The 17,716-nt window shown below is 37.6% G+C and overlaps 1 protein-coding gene across 2 annotated transcripts in view; it reads right to left on the bottom strand.

The window, feature by feature from the left end:
• Positions 1-17,716, bottom strand: part of lrrtm4l1 (leucine rich repeat transmembrane neuronal 4 like 1) — a 48,726-nt gene that overhangs the window by 23,827 nt on the left and 7,183 nt on the right. Inside the window, exon 2 of one of the 2 annotated variants that reach the window (XR_003404475.3) lies at positions 5,206-6,907. Coding sequence is in view for 1 of the 2 variants with exons in the window: in XM_026942744.3 (XP_026798545.1) it covers positions 5,277-6,907 (1,631 nt within the window). In the remaining variant the exon portion in view is untranslated. The remainder of the gene's footprint in view (positions 1-5,205; positions 6,908-17,716) is intronic. The other variant, XM_026942744.3, reaches the window with a different exon arrangement.

The following is a 17,716-nucleotide window of genomic DNA, read 5'->3' as shown; positions in this document are numbered from 1 at the left end:
AAGGAACTCAAACAGCATATGTTTTTTTTTTCTGCTCTCCTGTGTTTATGCTGCCTTAGTCGCTACAGCTAAGCAACTACAGATAAGCAATAATGAACTCTCTTTCTCAGCTATGTACATGTAGTTTTGCATAATTAGCCATAATTATTCATTGGTGCTGGAGCTGAGTAAGACGCAATACTCTTCACAAAAACTCATGTGGCTTGAAAGCAGAGATAATTAAAATCCCCCCCAAAAAATGCGTTGAACATCCAAAAAAATCTCCAGGAGCTTATGCAAAGCACTTCATGATAAAAATGTGAGATGTTAATGCACAGTTTTTTGTTTTTTGACACTCTTCAATTCAGATACATCAAATTGAGCATAAGATGCTGTGAACTGCAAACAAAGTGCAGAACCAGGGAAAACGAAATGCGCTGGTCTCAGTGTTCAGTGCTCGCTGAAGTGAAGCGCTCTCACTTACGACGTTTTCTCTGCACGCTCAACTCGGTCATCCTCGTGCTTTCTATTAAAGACACTGTCTAAAGGCTGTAAAGCTGTTTTATCAGGTTACTTGTATTGTAGGAAGATGTAGCTGTAGACACTCTATATTTTTAAATAGATTTTGCATGGTACTTTATTTATAGTGCAGTGAATGAAAGTTTTGAAAGAAAAAAATATAAAAAATTACAGTTCTATGCAAAAGTCTTAGACAATGTAAATCTTTTATATAAATTGTCTATAAATATGAATTTAATTCCTACTGTCAAAAATTTCAACAATTGAAGCCAAAAATCTTCTTTAACTCTTATGAATGAGCCTTTTTTCCCCCCCACACTGTTGCATAAACACTGTATTTGATGAAAAACCGCTATGATGAACAAGTCTGTCTTTTCGACAGGACTCTAAAAAGATAAAAACGACAACAATTATATTGTTGTAAATGATAATACTGTTATATGGGGTCTGAATACTGAGTCATGCTTTCAGGAGGTACATTAAATCTGAAGTGGATTTTTTTTTTTTTTTTGATATTTCCACTCTGAAATGAAAAACAAAAGTGGTCATTTTCAGCTATGTTTGGTTGGCTGACATTTCAACACATCCCTACTTATTTATTATATACTTTTTAAAGTATACACTCTTATTTATCACTACATTTCCTTGCTACATGCTTTTCCTTTGTTGTTGAAATGTTAGTTCACGGTCAGACATCAGCCATGAGCTCTAATGCACGCTGATGAATGTGGTGCAGGATGTGAGCAATTCTTGTTTCTGTTCTGTACCTCTTTTGTGTTTTTATTTTTTTATATATACATATATTTCCAGAACAGCACTACATGACTCCACCACTCTTTCCCCGTGTCTGACCAGCCTCCACAGGGACGTCTGCCACCGGCAAAGTTGAAATGAAAAACACAGAGCCGGGTCCAGCTATACCGTGCTTTCATCAGCCTAACCATAACAGACGCTTGTTCTTCTATTATTAAAAACTCTTTTTGGTTCAGAAAATAAAGCACCACTGTGTAATTTTATGAAATTTGTCATATAGCTTTGCTGTATATACAGGGGTGCTGGTCTCAGATTTTCTCAGGTAATTGGATTTCTCTCCTATTCAGCTCTTATTTCAGAATTTACAGGAGGTATTACAGGCTCTGCCTTATCAGCCATCCGTTTCTGGAGATTTATTTAAATATGTATGTCCATATGGTAGAAGTAATTATGTCTGAAGCAATATATTCCCTGTAAGCATGGTTGATCTCCCTGGATTAGATACATAAGGTGACACAGCCATTCAAATGCATTAGTCATGCAGCATGGAGATAATTTGGCGGTTAGGCTTGGAATGAATATGTATTCATATTACATATTATTTAAAATAACCTCATTAAGGATACATATAAGCATAAAGGATAGAAAGGTAACAAAAATCAAACAAGCAGTGAAAATCTTTGCAGTGCTCATTTTCCATTTTTCATGCATTTCTTTGTCATGCACAGGCTGAAACAACAGACGAAAGCTTCACGTTGTTTATGCATCCATTAGGTCATTACTGTGACCCGGCCATCTTCATTACCTAACCCAAACATTTACTGCGTTTACGTGCTCTTCTTTCACTGTTTCATTTTTGGCTTTCCTCTGCTTTAATACACAGATTTCACGCCTCAAAATGCAGAACATGTTTTTCGGCGTAAATAATTACATTGGTTTCAGAAAACAACCCCAAAATCTCAAAGGTAGAATGAATTTGAGTCAGAAAGAGCTTTAGGACATCAAAATGCAAGTCTCGATGTGTATTACTTTTTTCTGGATGAGTTCTAGTAGTAATTACTGAGATATTTGGCATAAATAGACTTCTTTTTCTGGCAAGAAGATGATGAGCCATGTTGTAAGATTTAGTGTAGCAACTTTCAAAATCTTCAGTTGAGATGAGGGCTGTCACAGTTCCATGGTTAGTCATGGTGTATGACTAACCGTGAAATAAAAATACAGATTAAAGTGCATTTCCTTGTCTTTTTCTTTTAGCTCAGCGCACCGTCTTTCCATATAGCCACTCTCTTGTTCGATTAATAACAACAGCGTTGATAAATACATACATTGAGCCTCATTTATCACGCTGGATACAAATGGATTTATTTTTAAATCGAGTATCATCGAGAACATTTTGTGAAAACCGGCTGTTTTATATTTTCGGCATTAATTAAAGAATATAAAAAAAGGAAAGCGAGCCGACACAGACCCATAAATTACAACAAATAAAACCGATCGTTCAATTATTACAAAAGAAGTGGCGGTGTAAAAACGGAGGTTATTATTACATATTTTTATTGGCATAGAAGTGATTCAAAATACCTTTCACTTCTGCTTTTCAGTCTTTACCCTGATTTTTCATTTCGTGCTCCCAGTTGTCTGTGCATTTGACCTTTTATGGAGTTTTGTGGGTGTCACTAAATGCAAATGAGCTGTGTCGAGAACACGCTTTGCACGTTACAGGTGATCCAACACATACGCAAGTATGAAGAAATCCAGCATTTCCTAAACGTTTTAGTACAGTGAGTTCAGGTTATGGTCATGTGACTATAATATATAATATATAAAGGTCAAAACAATCAGTTTGTATTAAAATTACGTATATGTAGTATGCATGGAATTTTTATTGCGATGACCATGCGTACATCGTGAAGACAGATCTCTGTCTTCACGATGTACGCATGGTCATCGCAATAAAAATCGCAACTTATCCTATGCGAAACGATCAGAATTACCTCCAGCAACATTATTTAACACACATATGTCCAGAAAATTAATCCGCAGAAAGAACACCAATTAGGAAATTTGATCTTTTTGTTCCTTTTGATTTTTTTATGTATACAGATTGTATAAAGAGACTTTTGCACAAAAAATTCCTAATAAATATTTCACCACCAGCTCATGTGTTTTAAATGGTTGATTAATACCATGATATTTTTAGAATATATTATCATATCGTGATATTATCAAACTGTAACACCCCTAAAAACAAACACTCCACCAAACCCACATTAAATGTCCTACAATCTCCCCATTTACATTTTAACTTGTAAAATTGGCACAAGTGGTTCTGCAGAAAGAGGTAAAAGAGACAAAAGAGAGACAAAAAGTCCATCTTCTCTATTAAATACAACTAATTATAGTTAGGTAGGAGGAAAGCATTTTCCGTTCTCACTAATGAGCCTTGCAGATCTATATCTATATCTCAAGAGCCTTCTGTGCCTTTTGCTGAATCATTTGACATCTGTTTCATAGTAATTCAACAAGCAAAATCAGTTTAACATCAAGATGTATGACCATTAAGTCTTCCGTGAAATGCAAACAGAAAGCTTTAATTTGACCGTATTTAATACGTGCACTAATGCTACTCATTACTGCTAGTGATGGCAAGTGCAATAAGATACACTTTCCCACTAAACAAATGCTTCATAGTGCCTTTGGATTTCATAGCTCTGGGTTTTCGAATAAATACTGCATAACCAATCAGAATGCTGCGGCAGAGCAAACAGAATAAAATAATGAAGTGCAAAAGAAATAGTGAGTGAAGCTTTGCTGCAATCGAATCAGTTTGGTTAAGTAACCATTGACTCCTGATTCTCAGTGATCCTAATGTGTCTTGTAGCAAAATGCAAAATTCTAAGATTGGTAAACGTAAGCCGGGTTTACACTGGGCGATTTCAGCTCTCTTTTAAGACTATGACTTTTCACACTGTGAGATGATGACCAAATTCTGTAACAGACTTTATGATAATGTGTTTTCCCCATGTCAAATTATACAACGATACACCAGTGATTAAAGGAAATTACTATGTACAACGCTGCTTAGGTCGTCAACCAGCGGGCTTGCATAAACACAAACATTCATCAAACCAAGCCTAGGAAATAAGGAGATTTTTTCCTTTGCAACTTACTGTATGTAGGTACCATTTTAACTCATTACACATTGTAAGTTTCACCATTTGCCATTACTATATTTGTAGCTGTCCCATCAGTTTTTGGCCTTTATCATCCTCCACTTGGTGGTTTTAAGATGAGCGACATAGCAGTGCTCACACTCTGAGATAGGGGTGGGCGATATGATAAAAATATCACATAGTGATTCTCAAAGGCATTTCTGTGATACACAATATATACCACAATATATAAAGGTAAGTTTACAAACAATTTCCCAACAAAAAAAAAAATGTTTAATGATACTTTATTTAATGTCTACAATAATGAATTTAATGAATAATGTACTTTCTGAGTTTAAAAAATTACCATAAAAATAAAAAGATTAAGTACAAAATTTTAACATCACATCAGTGGCTTACAATCAGTTTGTAATTATTTAAAAAAAAAAATAATGAAAATACATTTTATCACTATATCAATAATGTATCATCATATCGCCCATCCCTACTCTGAGATTTTAACAAAACATTTCTGAAATTGTCAGAACTCTATCGGTCACGGTGTAAGGACATCACCATTTGCATTCTAAGACCACAAATCTCAACTCAAGGCCAAAAAATTCTTTCACAATGAGCTATTTTTGTCAGCGACAGCAAAATCAGGCTGGAAATCATACAGTGTAAAGCCGGCTTTAAATTCAAAAAGGGAGTAAGTCATAAATACAACTAAAGGGAGTCAAGGGTGCTTATCCTGATGCTTACTCGAGTGAGTACGAATGGCGTACACAATGAAGAAGTTTACCTCTGTTGTCCAGAGCCGTTTCATTTGCTTTGATTTGTTTTGATTTTAGGCTGCCCTTGACATTGTCATACCTCACATTCCCTGGAGCCGGATATGGTACATGTGCAAGTACCAGTCCCATTGGCCAGTACATCCATGGCTTCCGGCGTAGCAGCAGGGTTGTAGCTCATGTAATATTCCTGCAGTTGGGAGCTCAGGTTCTGTTCTGGCTCGGGACTCTTTTTCCGTCTCTTCCGTCCAACCACGGAGCGCTGTTGCAACAGCCTTGTGGCTCCAGGATACCGTTTACAGGAGACATATATCACTGTCAAGATGAGTGATGTTGTAAAGAAAAGTGCCACACCACCAACGACAATCTTATGGAAGGATAAGTCCTCTTGTTCTGGAGATGGAGTCACTAGTAGGCTGTTGGATGGTGGTGGCGTATTCGGAGGGGTGTCTCTGGGGTTAGTTTCAGGCATAGTAGGATAAGGAAGAGGTTGAGCTAACAATGGTGGGATGGGTGGTTCAGAGGTGGCTGGAGGCAGGGGTTGTTCGGGAGTTGTCAAAGGCAAGATTGGCTCCGGGGTAGTTTCCATACTTGACTCCCAAGTGTGGTGAGGAAACGGTGTTTGGGGGATGAGTTCAAAATCTTCACAATCTATATAATTTTTTGTTGCCTCCATAACCTTTTCCCCCTGAAGATGTTTAGGACTGCTGCAAATGATACTTGTGTCCTTAGTTCCACGAAAATTCTTTAACCAGGCAACAAGAGGACAAATGCCCGGCCCACAATCCCAGACATTCCCAGCGAGGCTGATTGTTGAGAGGGAAATCCAGGCTGCCACCGTCTCATGGGACACATTAGCAAGCTTGTTAGACTCCAAGTTAAGAACCTGAAGATTTGGCAAGCATTGGAAAACCACAGGATCCAGACTCTGGATCTCATTGCCAGACAGGTCCAGCTTCTGTAGGGTATACCACATCCAGGGGAGTCCTTGGTTAACTGCTCGGATACGATTCCACTGGAGATACAACCCACGGAGGTTTGCAAGGCGTGGAAAAAGAAAGAAGTTGATCCGAGAGAACTGATTGTGCTCCAGGTGCAGTTCCATCAGCCGAGATAAACCCAAGAATGTGGTACGCGTGAGGACGCGAAGTCGATTGTACCCCAGATCCAGAAACTCCAAGCTTCTGCACTCTATAAAAGCCCGAACAGGAATTGTTGTGAGCCCGTTGGAGCGTAGATGCAGATTTTGTAGCTTTCGAAGACCATGGAACTGACCTGGCTGCAATTCCTGGAGTTTGTTATAGGATAGGTCCAGGCTGCGGAGATTTGGCACACCATGGAACGTAGCATTGTGTAGTTGTGAGATCCTGTTGGTGCTTAAGACCAACTCCTTTAGACGTCGTATGCCCTGGAAAGCACGGCTGTCTACATATGAGATCTGATTGTGGTCCAGATACAGCCAGAGAAGCTGGTTCAGATGGGCAAACTGGTAAGGGAGCATTGTGTGCAAGTCATTGTTTCGCAGAGACAAACCCTGGCAAGTTACTGAAATGTTCTCTGGGACGTCAATGAAAGATGCTGAGTCACAATGGACGATTTTACCCTCACAGCGGCAGCTGTAGGGGCATGTTTTCTCCCCGGAGCAGAGAAGAAGGAGAAAGGTGGCAAGGAGAGAGAGGAGGCATGCTAATCTCTTGGCACAAATCGACAGACCTGAAGAAAAAAACAAAACAAAACATAATTTTAGTCTACATCAGAAAATGTTAAAATTGCTAATAATGCACCTGAGATGCTAGAGGTTATTTAAGGTAATGAGAAAAAAAACCCAGGCAAAGATCAACCTTGAAACAGTACCAGATCCTACCACAAGATTAAAGGGTATGGTTTGAATTCATTAATATAAGCAGTGTATAAATGTTCCTAGAATCTTTTAAAGGTTATTCTTGCATTAGGCTCTCACAGTGGGGTCCAGGGACCCATAGGGGTACGTGCCGGATAGCCAAGGGGTGTGGCTGTCACAATCCGCCATAATATCCACCATAAAACCACCAAAGTTTTACTTTGTTATTGTTTTCTTATAGCTTTAACCTGTCACTTGAAATTAATCATTTTAATCCAAACTTCAATAACTCAAAGATAATTAGGTGTATAAATACTGTCAACTTGGACATAATGTGTTCCATCAGTGGATAGTTCAGGAATAAATAGTTCTCTGGCTGCAATAAATATCCAGAATATTATTGCGCACATTTAAATAATGAGCCTAATGTTTGAACAGATGGATTATGTTCATAAAATAAATACGGTCCATTGAATTTCATTTACAGGTACAATGTTTCACAACCCCCTGTTTGAAAAAGTCCTTCAGTTTGTCGTTCTGGGATTTTCCTTTCAGCAAAGGTTCTGTGTGCTTTAGAAAGCTATAACCATTAACCATTCATCCAGAAACTATTTTCTAAAAGGCTCAGCATACGTCATGTGGAGACTTTCAACATCAATAAAAAATATGACAAAATATATGTGGAGCAAACAGGCATTGTACAGATGTTTCACTTGTTATGACTGGTCCATGACTAGTACTTACAAACGAGGCATTCCAAAGTCAGTTCACTCCAAAATGGAGGACTTTGAGGATGGCATTGTTCATGGAAATTGTCATGAGATTTTAACAGCACCACCTGCAGTACTGGAGAACTCCTACATGACGGCCAGTATGATATTGCAGAGTATGTGAGCTTATAACCTCATGAAGATGATTTTTGTTTTCATACAATCATCTCAGATGTTGTCTCTGCATTAAGCGCACTTTAAGAGTTCAGAATCAAGAGGAAGGTCTATGAGATCAGAGTTAATAGCATACATCAACAGATAATACCACAGGATTAATTCCTGACAGCAAACCTTTTGATCTACATCCTTCATGAATTATGAATCATCAACAAGAAAGCCAGGTGATGTTATAATTAAGACTCCATGCTGTCTAAAGAGCATAAACACCTCTATGTAAGACCAGAGGTGGTAAAAAAAGTAATTTCCAAATTCTTCACTGGAGTAAAAGTGCAATCAATCATCTAAATAAATGTGATGCAGTCCTGAAAAACCTGGAGGAACTCGACATAGCTGAATTTTGGAAAACAGCCAAAAAGGACAAAATATCAGGGGGTGACCTAAATTGAGTGTGTCTGCCAATAATATATATTGACATCTCTACTATAACAAAACATACATATATTTTACTGAAATGACATGGAAATATTTTCTAACCTTGCCTTGGTGTCTTCCTGAAAAAAAGCTCGTGCTGTGTAAGGAGCCAGGTTAAAAAAAAAAAAAACAGCAGTAAATACAGTCAATCTGACTAAAGACGTCTAAAACCTCTCTAAACCCACTTGATCTTATTTGGTTTTGGAGCATTACAGTGCCATGGGGAAACCGAATTAATTCAGTTTTTAGTAAGGTTCTGTGCAAATGTCCACGATGCTCCTGCTCCGTCACATCATCATCATCATCATCAACACACAGCAGAGTGCTTACACACTCGGTGCAGATGGCAGAGGTTTAAAATGTTCAAATGGCCTAATAAATAAAAAAAAAAACAAGAAATGTAGTGAACAGAACAGAAGTGAGTGAATGAATCAGTGATTAGTTTCCCCAGCGATGATAGCGTGAACAGAGATGGAGTGAAAAGTCGATGATGAGGCTCCGTGAGTGACTTTTCCCTCAGGTGATAAGAGAGAGACTGATGTGGATGATTCTGATAATCACTGTTGGAAATTTCTAATAAAATTTGGCAGTAATGTTGTTTTTCCATCAGCACATTAGATTATAAATGTAGAGGTCATTGCGGTGTCTTTCAGCAGAATTGGAATGAAATGAAAAGTGATTTTCTCCCTTTTCATTTTTGGTGGTAATGCAAAAATACTAGAACTTTACTTCTGCGCAAAAGAAACGTATTTCATTTTATAATATGACCCACTAATTTTAATTCCTGATGGTAAGTTAGTGCTGCTCTTACAAAGGAAGATAAGAAATGTGAGCTAAGGCTAACCAACAACGGCTTTATTTCTAATCTCTCGCCTGTTCGCTAGCATGATAATAATTCTGATGATACAAGCTAGGTGAAATGCCTTGGGGAAAAAGTGCATGTAGCAGCAGATAGATTACATGCATTAAAGTTAGGGATTTAGATCGACTCTTTGATCCTAAAACTTTTCAAATTAATGATTATAGATAAGTTTAGTGAGTAGAACGTAGAGATTTTGAAGTCAAAAATATATTTATTATATATATTAATATATATGTAAGTCAATATATATATATATATATATATATATATATATAAGTCAAAAGTATAATATAAGTCAGTAAATATAAGTCAAAAGTATTAGGTGAAACCTAGCTGTCAAGTAAAGTCTAGATACTTAAAAACACAGAATTAAATATTGTAACAAAAGATTTGTACTTCTTGTCTCTGTCTAACACTAAACAAAACCTCTATAACAAGACAAACTCTGCAGGAGGAAGGTGTCCTTGGACTCGATTGCTCCAACACCACTGCAGAGTTTTTCTCTTTCCCTCACTGAAAACCACCATTAATGTGTTTTTTCTTCAAGGTTGACTGCATGAACATTTTGAAATCGCACTGCGCTCTTGCCAGCTTTTCAACTTCATTTGTCACCGTCTCCAGTTTGTCTAATATTTAAATATAATCAATGAATCAAATGTAAACATTATTAAATACATAAAGACATAATATATATATATATAAAACTAATGGGGGGTCGCCAAGTGATTTAAAAAGCACTTTAATACTCTCCAAAATTAATGATCATGAATGCCCTAAAATTAAATTATACCGCAAATACCATTTTTATTGTGTTTCATTAAAAGTGATTGGTAGAGCTCGAACAATAAATCAACCTATTGTGTCTTTTGAGCCATTAAATCAAACTAATAGCTGCTTCAGTTTGCTTCATACTGTGCGATTCATGCCAGAAAGAGATTGGGGTAAAGTGGGCAATTTGTTTCAGTGTAGGATCACGTCCAAAAAACAAGCAGAAATGACTCTGAATCATCATATAGAGTAAAGCACGACTCTGTGGATTCAGTGAACATGTCCGTAACCCTCAGTATTAGTCTATGTTAGAAATGTTAAAGTCATCAGTTTTGGCTAAAACCTTCTCCCCGTGATTGCTGCCATCCTTATGGTCGCATGATGAATCATCTAATCCATTCTCCCTAATCATCAGCAATTATTCATTTATGTATGAAATATGAATCTCGGTAATAAAAAAACATACTAGCAATCACGTGTCCTTGGATATGGTTATAAAGTTCCTTTCAAACCTGCAAACTGTCTAATCAACAATGTTAACGTTACATATATAAGTAATAAAACACTTCGATGTGTACGTTTACCACCATGAAGCACGTTCTGTTTTATTCCTCTTATACCACAACAATTTGCCAACAATTACTATTCTTAATGTATTAATGAATGACACATTGTACTTTTAATCTGTTTATAGTTACCAGCCTCTACTTTTTCTGTCTCTTTAACAAACTTAACAAACTCCCATGGCCTTAAAATGGCCGAAACCTTAAAGTTAAAGCAGTGACACTGGAGACTCCTTCCAAACTGTTACATAAACATCTCTTTACAGAAAACTTAACAATGATTACACACATTTTTACAATCCGTTTATGTGGAGCGTCCGCAGTTAAAGTCCATGTGAATGAGCTGTTGCTATAGAAACGATAACGTATTAAATGGAGCACATGTGATTTGTAGCTGCACTTCTGTCAGAGCTGCTGTTATAGAAAATTAATCAACACGTTCTGACCAATCAGACCAGTCAATATTCATTAATGTGATGCAACATTTAGGCTTGATCATTATAACCTGGTTATCTTAACACTTTAATACAATCAAACAATATGAGCAATGAGAGATGACTTATACTGATGTACCACCAAAATGACACTAGTTTTACATTTATTTTAATGTTGTTTTGAGCTGCGCTAACTCAAACAGACGTTGTGATCGCTTGATAATGGCTATTGGCGTTTTGTGTGTTATCACAGTCACTGAAACAACTGCCAAGCTGCCTCAGTACAAAAGCTCCGCAGGCGATGGAACAATTTTCAGGATGCAAAGTGCCTCTCTGCACTCGCCAAAGCCAGACAGCTCCCTCACTTCCCCCCTTTTTAACCAGTCAAATATTCCCTAATAGCTTTTTTCTTCTCACTCGAGAGGCTCTTTTTCCCTTCATGTCTTCTTCTATTATACAAAAACACAGCAGACAAGCCAGGGCTTTTATTCCACTGGGTGCCAGAATTTCTGAATAATTAAAAAAGGCCATATTTATCCACGTTAAGTGCACTCCTAATTGAACTTTGCAGCACCTGCAATTAACCCTTCCCTCCAATTCCCTCTAAAACCTGAACGATCTATGCTTTAGCCTCTGCCCTCCTCTTGCTTTAAATATTTAATACACTACATTTATTTTACACAGTCCATTCTGTCGTAAATTGTGCTTTTAGCATAAATCGCTCATTTTGCCATGCACTGGTTCGCCCTTTGTCAGTCAGCATGATGACACTCAGGTGCATTTTAGATGCACATCGAATAATGGCACTGAGTTGAGCAGGTCCTTCACTGCACTATCGTGTCTTTTACGTTTGGGTGGCAATCCTGCATGAGTTATGCTTATACACATATAGCATAAGAGTATTCACCCCCTTAAACCCCTACATTAGTTCGGTTGCAATGAGTCACCATCAGATGACATAATTAGCTGAATTGATTCCACTCGTGTTCAATTAGTGTCATGTGATTTCAATATAAATACACCTGTTTCTGGTAGAACCTAGAGTTTGTTAGAGAACATACCTAAACAAGCATTAAGACTAAGGCACAAAATCAAAGATTCTGGGAAGGTATCAATCAGGGTTTGGTTATTGAAAAAAAATTCCAAACTTTGATCATCCAGCAGAATGACATTAATACTATAATTAAAAAATAGAAAGAATATGAGACTAGAGGAGAACATCCACCAAAAATCAAATCCAAGAGCAACCAAGAGGCCAGGGGTGACACTTAAAATGATGCTACCACCACCATGCTTCACAGTGGGGATGGTGTTCTCAGGCTGATCAGCAGAGTTGGGTTTTTGCCAAACATAGTGCTTTGTTCCAAAGCCAGAATGTTCAATTTTGATCTCGTCAGGTCAGAGGATATTTTTCTAGCTGTTTGCTGAGTCTCCAATTTGCCTTTCTGCAAACTACGAACAGGATTTCATACAGCTCGCCACGCTTCCATAAATCCCAGCATTGTGGCATGTCCATGGTTCGGTTGTCCTGTGAACAGCTTTGTGAATCTCTCCGGCTCCTTTCTTGTCACCCTTGGCCTCTTAGTTGCTTTACCTGGTCACTGACTTTTGGTGTATGGCCTTCTCTGAGTTGTTACATTTCCTCTGAGTTGTTACATTTTAGATTTGTAAATTATTTTGCAAATGATAAAAGTGCCCCCATCACTTCCACCATTTTGTGGTGATCCCTGACATTCTGTATAATTCCAATTAAATCCATATTAGCTCCAAGCTGTAAAAATACAAAACGTGGAAAAGGTCAGGGGGGTAAAAACTTATGTAAGGCACAGTAGACATTTTAGTTTCTTTTTGCCACCAATTTCAGTGAAAACACTGTGGATTGATGATGTGTAAAAATCACACTCCGATGTCTGTTAAAGTTCACAGAGTTTGATGGAACACACTCCAACAGTAAATGGTGTGGGCGGAGCTGCCGCCACTCATGCCGACATCCAGGAAGACGGAGTGGAAGCTAATGGTGAGCTCTATGATCCAGCACTAAAAATCTATAAGAACAGCTCACAGCATGTCTATTTGGTGTATCGGGTTACAGCACAAAACACTTATTTCGCCAAAAATCAATCTCTGCCCACAAACACGCCTACCACCAACCAGCAATGAATATCAGTGTAATGGTGTAATCCTATGGGAGGCGACCGCAGTCCACCCACCTTCCCGTAGGATCGCATGCAAAACGTGCACTGGAGGGTGAGGAAAAAACACCACGTGCGAAAGCAGCCTTGGGTTTGCATACGATTTTTTCAAATCGAAATATTAGTAGGATTATAAACTGATTATTACACTACACTTCCAAAGACCTTTGATTTGTTTTGGTCACAGTGGAGCTTCCAAACTTGAAAGCATTAAAATGTTCAGAAAAACATCAACTGACATCAAACGTTTTCGAATCTCTTGACTAATCAGGTCATAGGATGGGAAACAAGCAAGAAAAACAAAAATAGACAACAAAAAAGTGTCAGTTAAAAAGAGGTCTTGTTAGTGAATGCATATGAGGAAATCTACGACATGTTGAATCGAAACTATTCCAACATTACAACGTAACTAAAAATATCGATGCGTCTATTTTTGATAAATGACGTGACATCCGACTTTAACTGTAGCTGCATAAAGTCAAGTCAGCTGAAATTCTCTTGACTTTCTGCCTCCAAGGCTACAGCAAAAACAAACAACATCCTCCTCATCAGAAGTCTTTATTTCATCTGCATTACTGATCATAATAAATCTAACCTATAACGCATGCTAGGCTAGGTAGTTAGCTGATACTAGCTAGGACTGGTAAAAGCGTTGTTATGGTTACAGTGTGCATGTTGCATGAGCTGTGTTTTTTATCATTGGCAACAGCCAACAGCCATACATGAAAGCAGCATTAATCAGTGAGGTCAGATGGAGTTTGACTACATAGAAATTAAGCGGTAAGAGTTAACACTGACTCCGCCCCAAAACCTAAGCTTAATCATCGCAATTGTTTATACAAATTTGGTCGTGCAAATTTGCACCAATATTGCGAAATAAAGAGTAAGCTGATTTAAGTTAGTGCAAATTCAATTTCTGCCCAATTTAATAAGGCGGGTTTAAGAATCCATTAAACAGAAGAATAATCATCTTGTAAATCTTTTAATCTGATCTTTCACATATTGAATCTATGCATAAATTCATCACATGTGTGACTGCATAGTGCGTCTTTTGTGACAAAGAGATATTATATTATAGTATGAAACCTAATTGCAAGGTTGAAAGGTTGTGAAACAGGCATGTTTAATAATGCAGTCTCATGCTGGATAATCCACAATAATTTCCATTTCATGTCAAAGGTTACGGTTAGATTTAGGGGTGGGGTTTGCAGTCGTCCCTTCTCTTGCGGCTTTATTCTCTGAGGTGTGTTTACGAAGTGTTTTATATTTCGATCGCTCGACAAACAAAGTGATATTTTGTTAGCTACCTGTCACACCATGACACGACTCACAAAATCCTGCTTGTAGTAACACTGGTCCTTATTTATCAAGCTGGATCATTTACATTTACACAAGAAATTTGGTGTTCGTGAAAATCTTGTTATTTCGGAAAATATGTTCGTACCCTACTCTTGCTCCTGAGTGTGTGTAAGTTTATGCATAAGAAGACTAACTAATGTAAACCTCGACTTCAAATCCTATAATCCTGCATGGATTAGTGCACTTTTATATCTGGAATATACTGTTTTTATTACGTTTACAGCGTTTCGCAGATGCCCTTATCCAGAGCGACTTACAGAAGAGGTCTGGAGTTTCTATCAAAAACACATCCTCATGCTAGTTCACTAGATCAGGGACTAAGAGCATCATCGAGACATTTAGTGAAAACCAGTTGTTTTATATTAACGGCGTTAATTAAAGAATATGAAAAATAAAGAATGTGAGCCAACACAAATAAACTAATTTATTTAGTTTAACTAATTATTCAGTTATGCTGAAAGAAATGTCACTGTATGCATGCTGGTCAATTACAGGTGCTTGTCATTCATCAACATATGCACACAAACTTGAAGAAAATCAGCATTTCAGAAACTTTATATTTTTAGCTCGGTTTAGCTTACGCTAACGTTTACACCCAAGTTTACTAAAGAATTGAAAAATGAGGCCCAGTGACAGTAAATGGGTTCCTTTCCATGTACATATTTCAGGTACAAATGACACACACATTAACGTCAGACATTCAGCACATTGCGTAAGTAAAACTTTCTGCAGTGTTACAATCTGGAACTGAAACAAACTTAATTAGGATTTTGTGTCATTTGGACTGAACTCATTTGGACTGACTGTGTATAAACACAGCCTCTGATTTGTTCCCCAGTGGAAAAGATTTTACTGGAGTTAATTAAAGAGAAAGACAATGAAATAAAAAGCCACTTGTTTGAAGATGACAGAATGATTTGTTTGTAAGTAGATATGTTCATGTTTAATTGCTCAAATAACTGACTGGACAGCTGCATAGCTTTGTGTCTGAGCGTATACAAATGTCTGAGTGAACAACTTTTCCCAGCTGCCTCTGGGATTTATGGAGAGCTGGAATGATCCTGCTCCATGCCCGACTGGGTTTGCGAAAGTTTTTGCTCCCTGAAGGCTTAGCATGCAATCTTTAATGAATAGAATTCATAAGCTGGTGATGCTGTGTATTAATGGTGTAGGTGCAGTGTGTCGGGATTGCAGTGTGATGCCTGAAAGCGCTGGTGTCAGAGAAAAAAAAACATTCTGTCTATCGGCGCAAAGATTTTCGCCAATCTGAATCCGGCTCCTAAATTAGTTGTGTATATGTATCGAAAACTGAATACGCTGTAGACAGTCCTCATTTACAGTATATGCATGAAACGTGTAATCTGATCCAAAGTGTGTGTGTGTACGGTAGGGTTTAGTTTCAATGTTACCATAATTACGTTATCATATTAACTGGGTTGGTAACAAGCTTAAAATTATTTCCATCTCAGCAAAACCTCAACCAAGTGTCATTATTTTTACATTTTAAAAAATGCAAACAAACAAACAAACAAACAAATAAATAAACATGCATATTTGCCCAAAATTCAGCAAGAAAATTCACACAATATCCATCAGTATAATGAAATTACTCATTTTCCATTTCGAACAATATGAACATTATATTAAACCCCCTTTTGTTCTGCATCTTCTTTGAATTTCTGACAAATATTAAACTTCATTGAGGTCCTCGCTTGTTATCTGCCTCAAAATGTCATTCTGATGCCCATTCAACTTCAAAATTACATTTAACAGATTAAAATCTGTAACATGATCTGTGTTTTCTTACAGGACTCTTTTTATTGCACCAGGAGTGCATTGCAACTCAAACACACACATACACACAACGTTTACACAGTGAAATTAATCAGATACAAAAGTTTACATGATGATTATTCTTCCATCACCACCTCAGATAGGAATCAGATAGACATTTCATTCAGATTGGCCTCAATCGCTTTACCTGAGCATTTTTTTCATTCAGATGAGCTCTCAGTCGGATCAAAAATATGCAAATTGAGTGGCATTAACCGTGTAGCAGAGGAAAAGTGTATCAGGCCAAAACCCTGCAGCTTCCTGGATGTATGACTGACACCAAGTCTGCAGACTGATTCTTAAAAAAATACCTTGAAGATTTGCAGCGCTCTAAACAGAAGAACCCTTCAGAAGTGTTTTGAATCGTACTGAGGGACTGACTCAAATCGTTTATAACCATATTTCAGATTTCACCCCGTTTTAACGAGTGCTCAGGGACTGAGCCTGTTATTGCACTGACATTTGTGCTGCATGACTCAGAAGTGAATTCGTCGGTGTAGTGATGAAAAATGTCACTGCAGCTCCAAAAAAAACCCCAAAACATGACTAATCTGACCAGGAGACCCAGCAGACTGGTGATTATTTAGATAAACATGGAGCTTTAAATTACTTTACACATTTTCTGTGTAAAAGCAAATGACCGTTTTTCATGCTGGATATTTTGTCCTGACAAATAAATTACGATTCTTGTTGACGAGAAGGAAATATACAGTCAAAGAGATATACACTAAGTGAAAAAAAAAGATTACGAAAGCATGGATACTTATACTGGTATCAAGTATCAGTCTAACATACTTGTACTTGTAAAAACCCGCCAATACCAGCATCTGCTAACATGTGACACTACATGATGTAAGCCTAGTAAATACTGCCCTAACGAACAGACATCTGTTCAGTAACCCTGATAGTTTAACCCCTGAGCCACCACTGCAGCAATTAAATCTAATGATGGCAATCGAAATAGATCAGACTGCAAACTCTGTGCAAATATCAAGGAACAACAGCATCTTTGTACACTACGAGTGACCTGATAAAACACATTTACATCATTTAAACAGTATCTTTAATAGCGCAAGGACAGATGACCTGAGCAGTATCAGTGTCCAGAGCAGTATCAGCGAGTGCCGTCATTAAAAATAAGCACAAAGACTTCATTAAGGCTGAATTATACTTGCTTTTAACTACATGCAGGAAAAATGGCTGCTTTGCGTATCATGTGGCGCGTCACTTGTGCGCATCGTCTATAAATAAACCCTGTTACATGCTTAACGCTCCGCAAGGGGCATTCCTGGCCTACACACGTAGAATAT

This window comes from Pangasianodon hypophthalmus, chromosome 17 (assembly GCF_027358585.1).
Source record: "Pangasianodon hypophthalmus isolate fPanHyp1 chromosome 17, fPanHyp1.pri, whole genome shotgun sequence".
In the NCBI taxonomy this organism is placed as follows: Eukaryota; Metazoa; Chordata; class Actinopteri; order Siluriformes; family Pangasiidae; genus Pangasianodon; species Pangasianodon hypophthalmus.
This window is presented reverse-complemented; position numbering and strand designations above follow the sequence as displayed.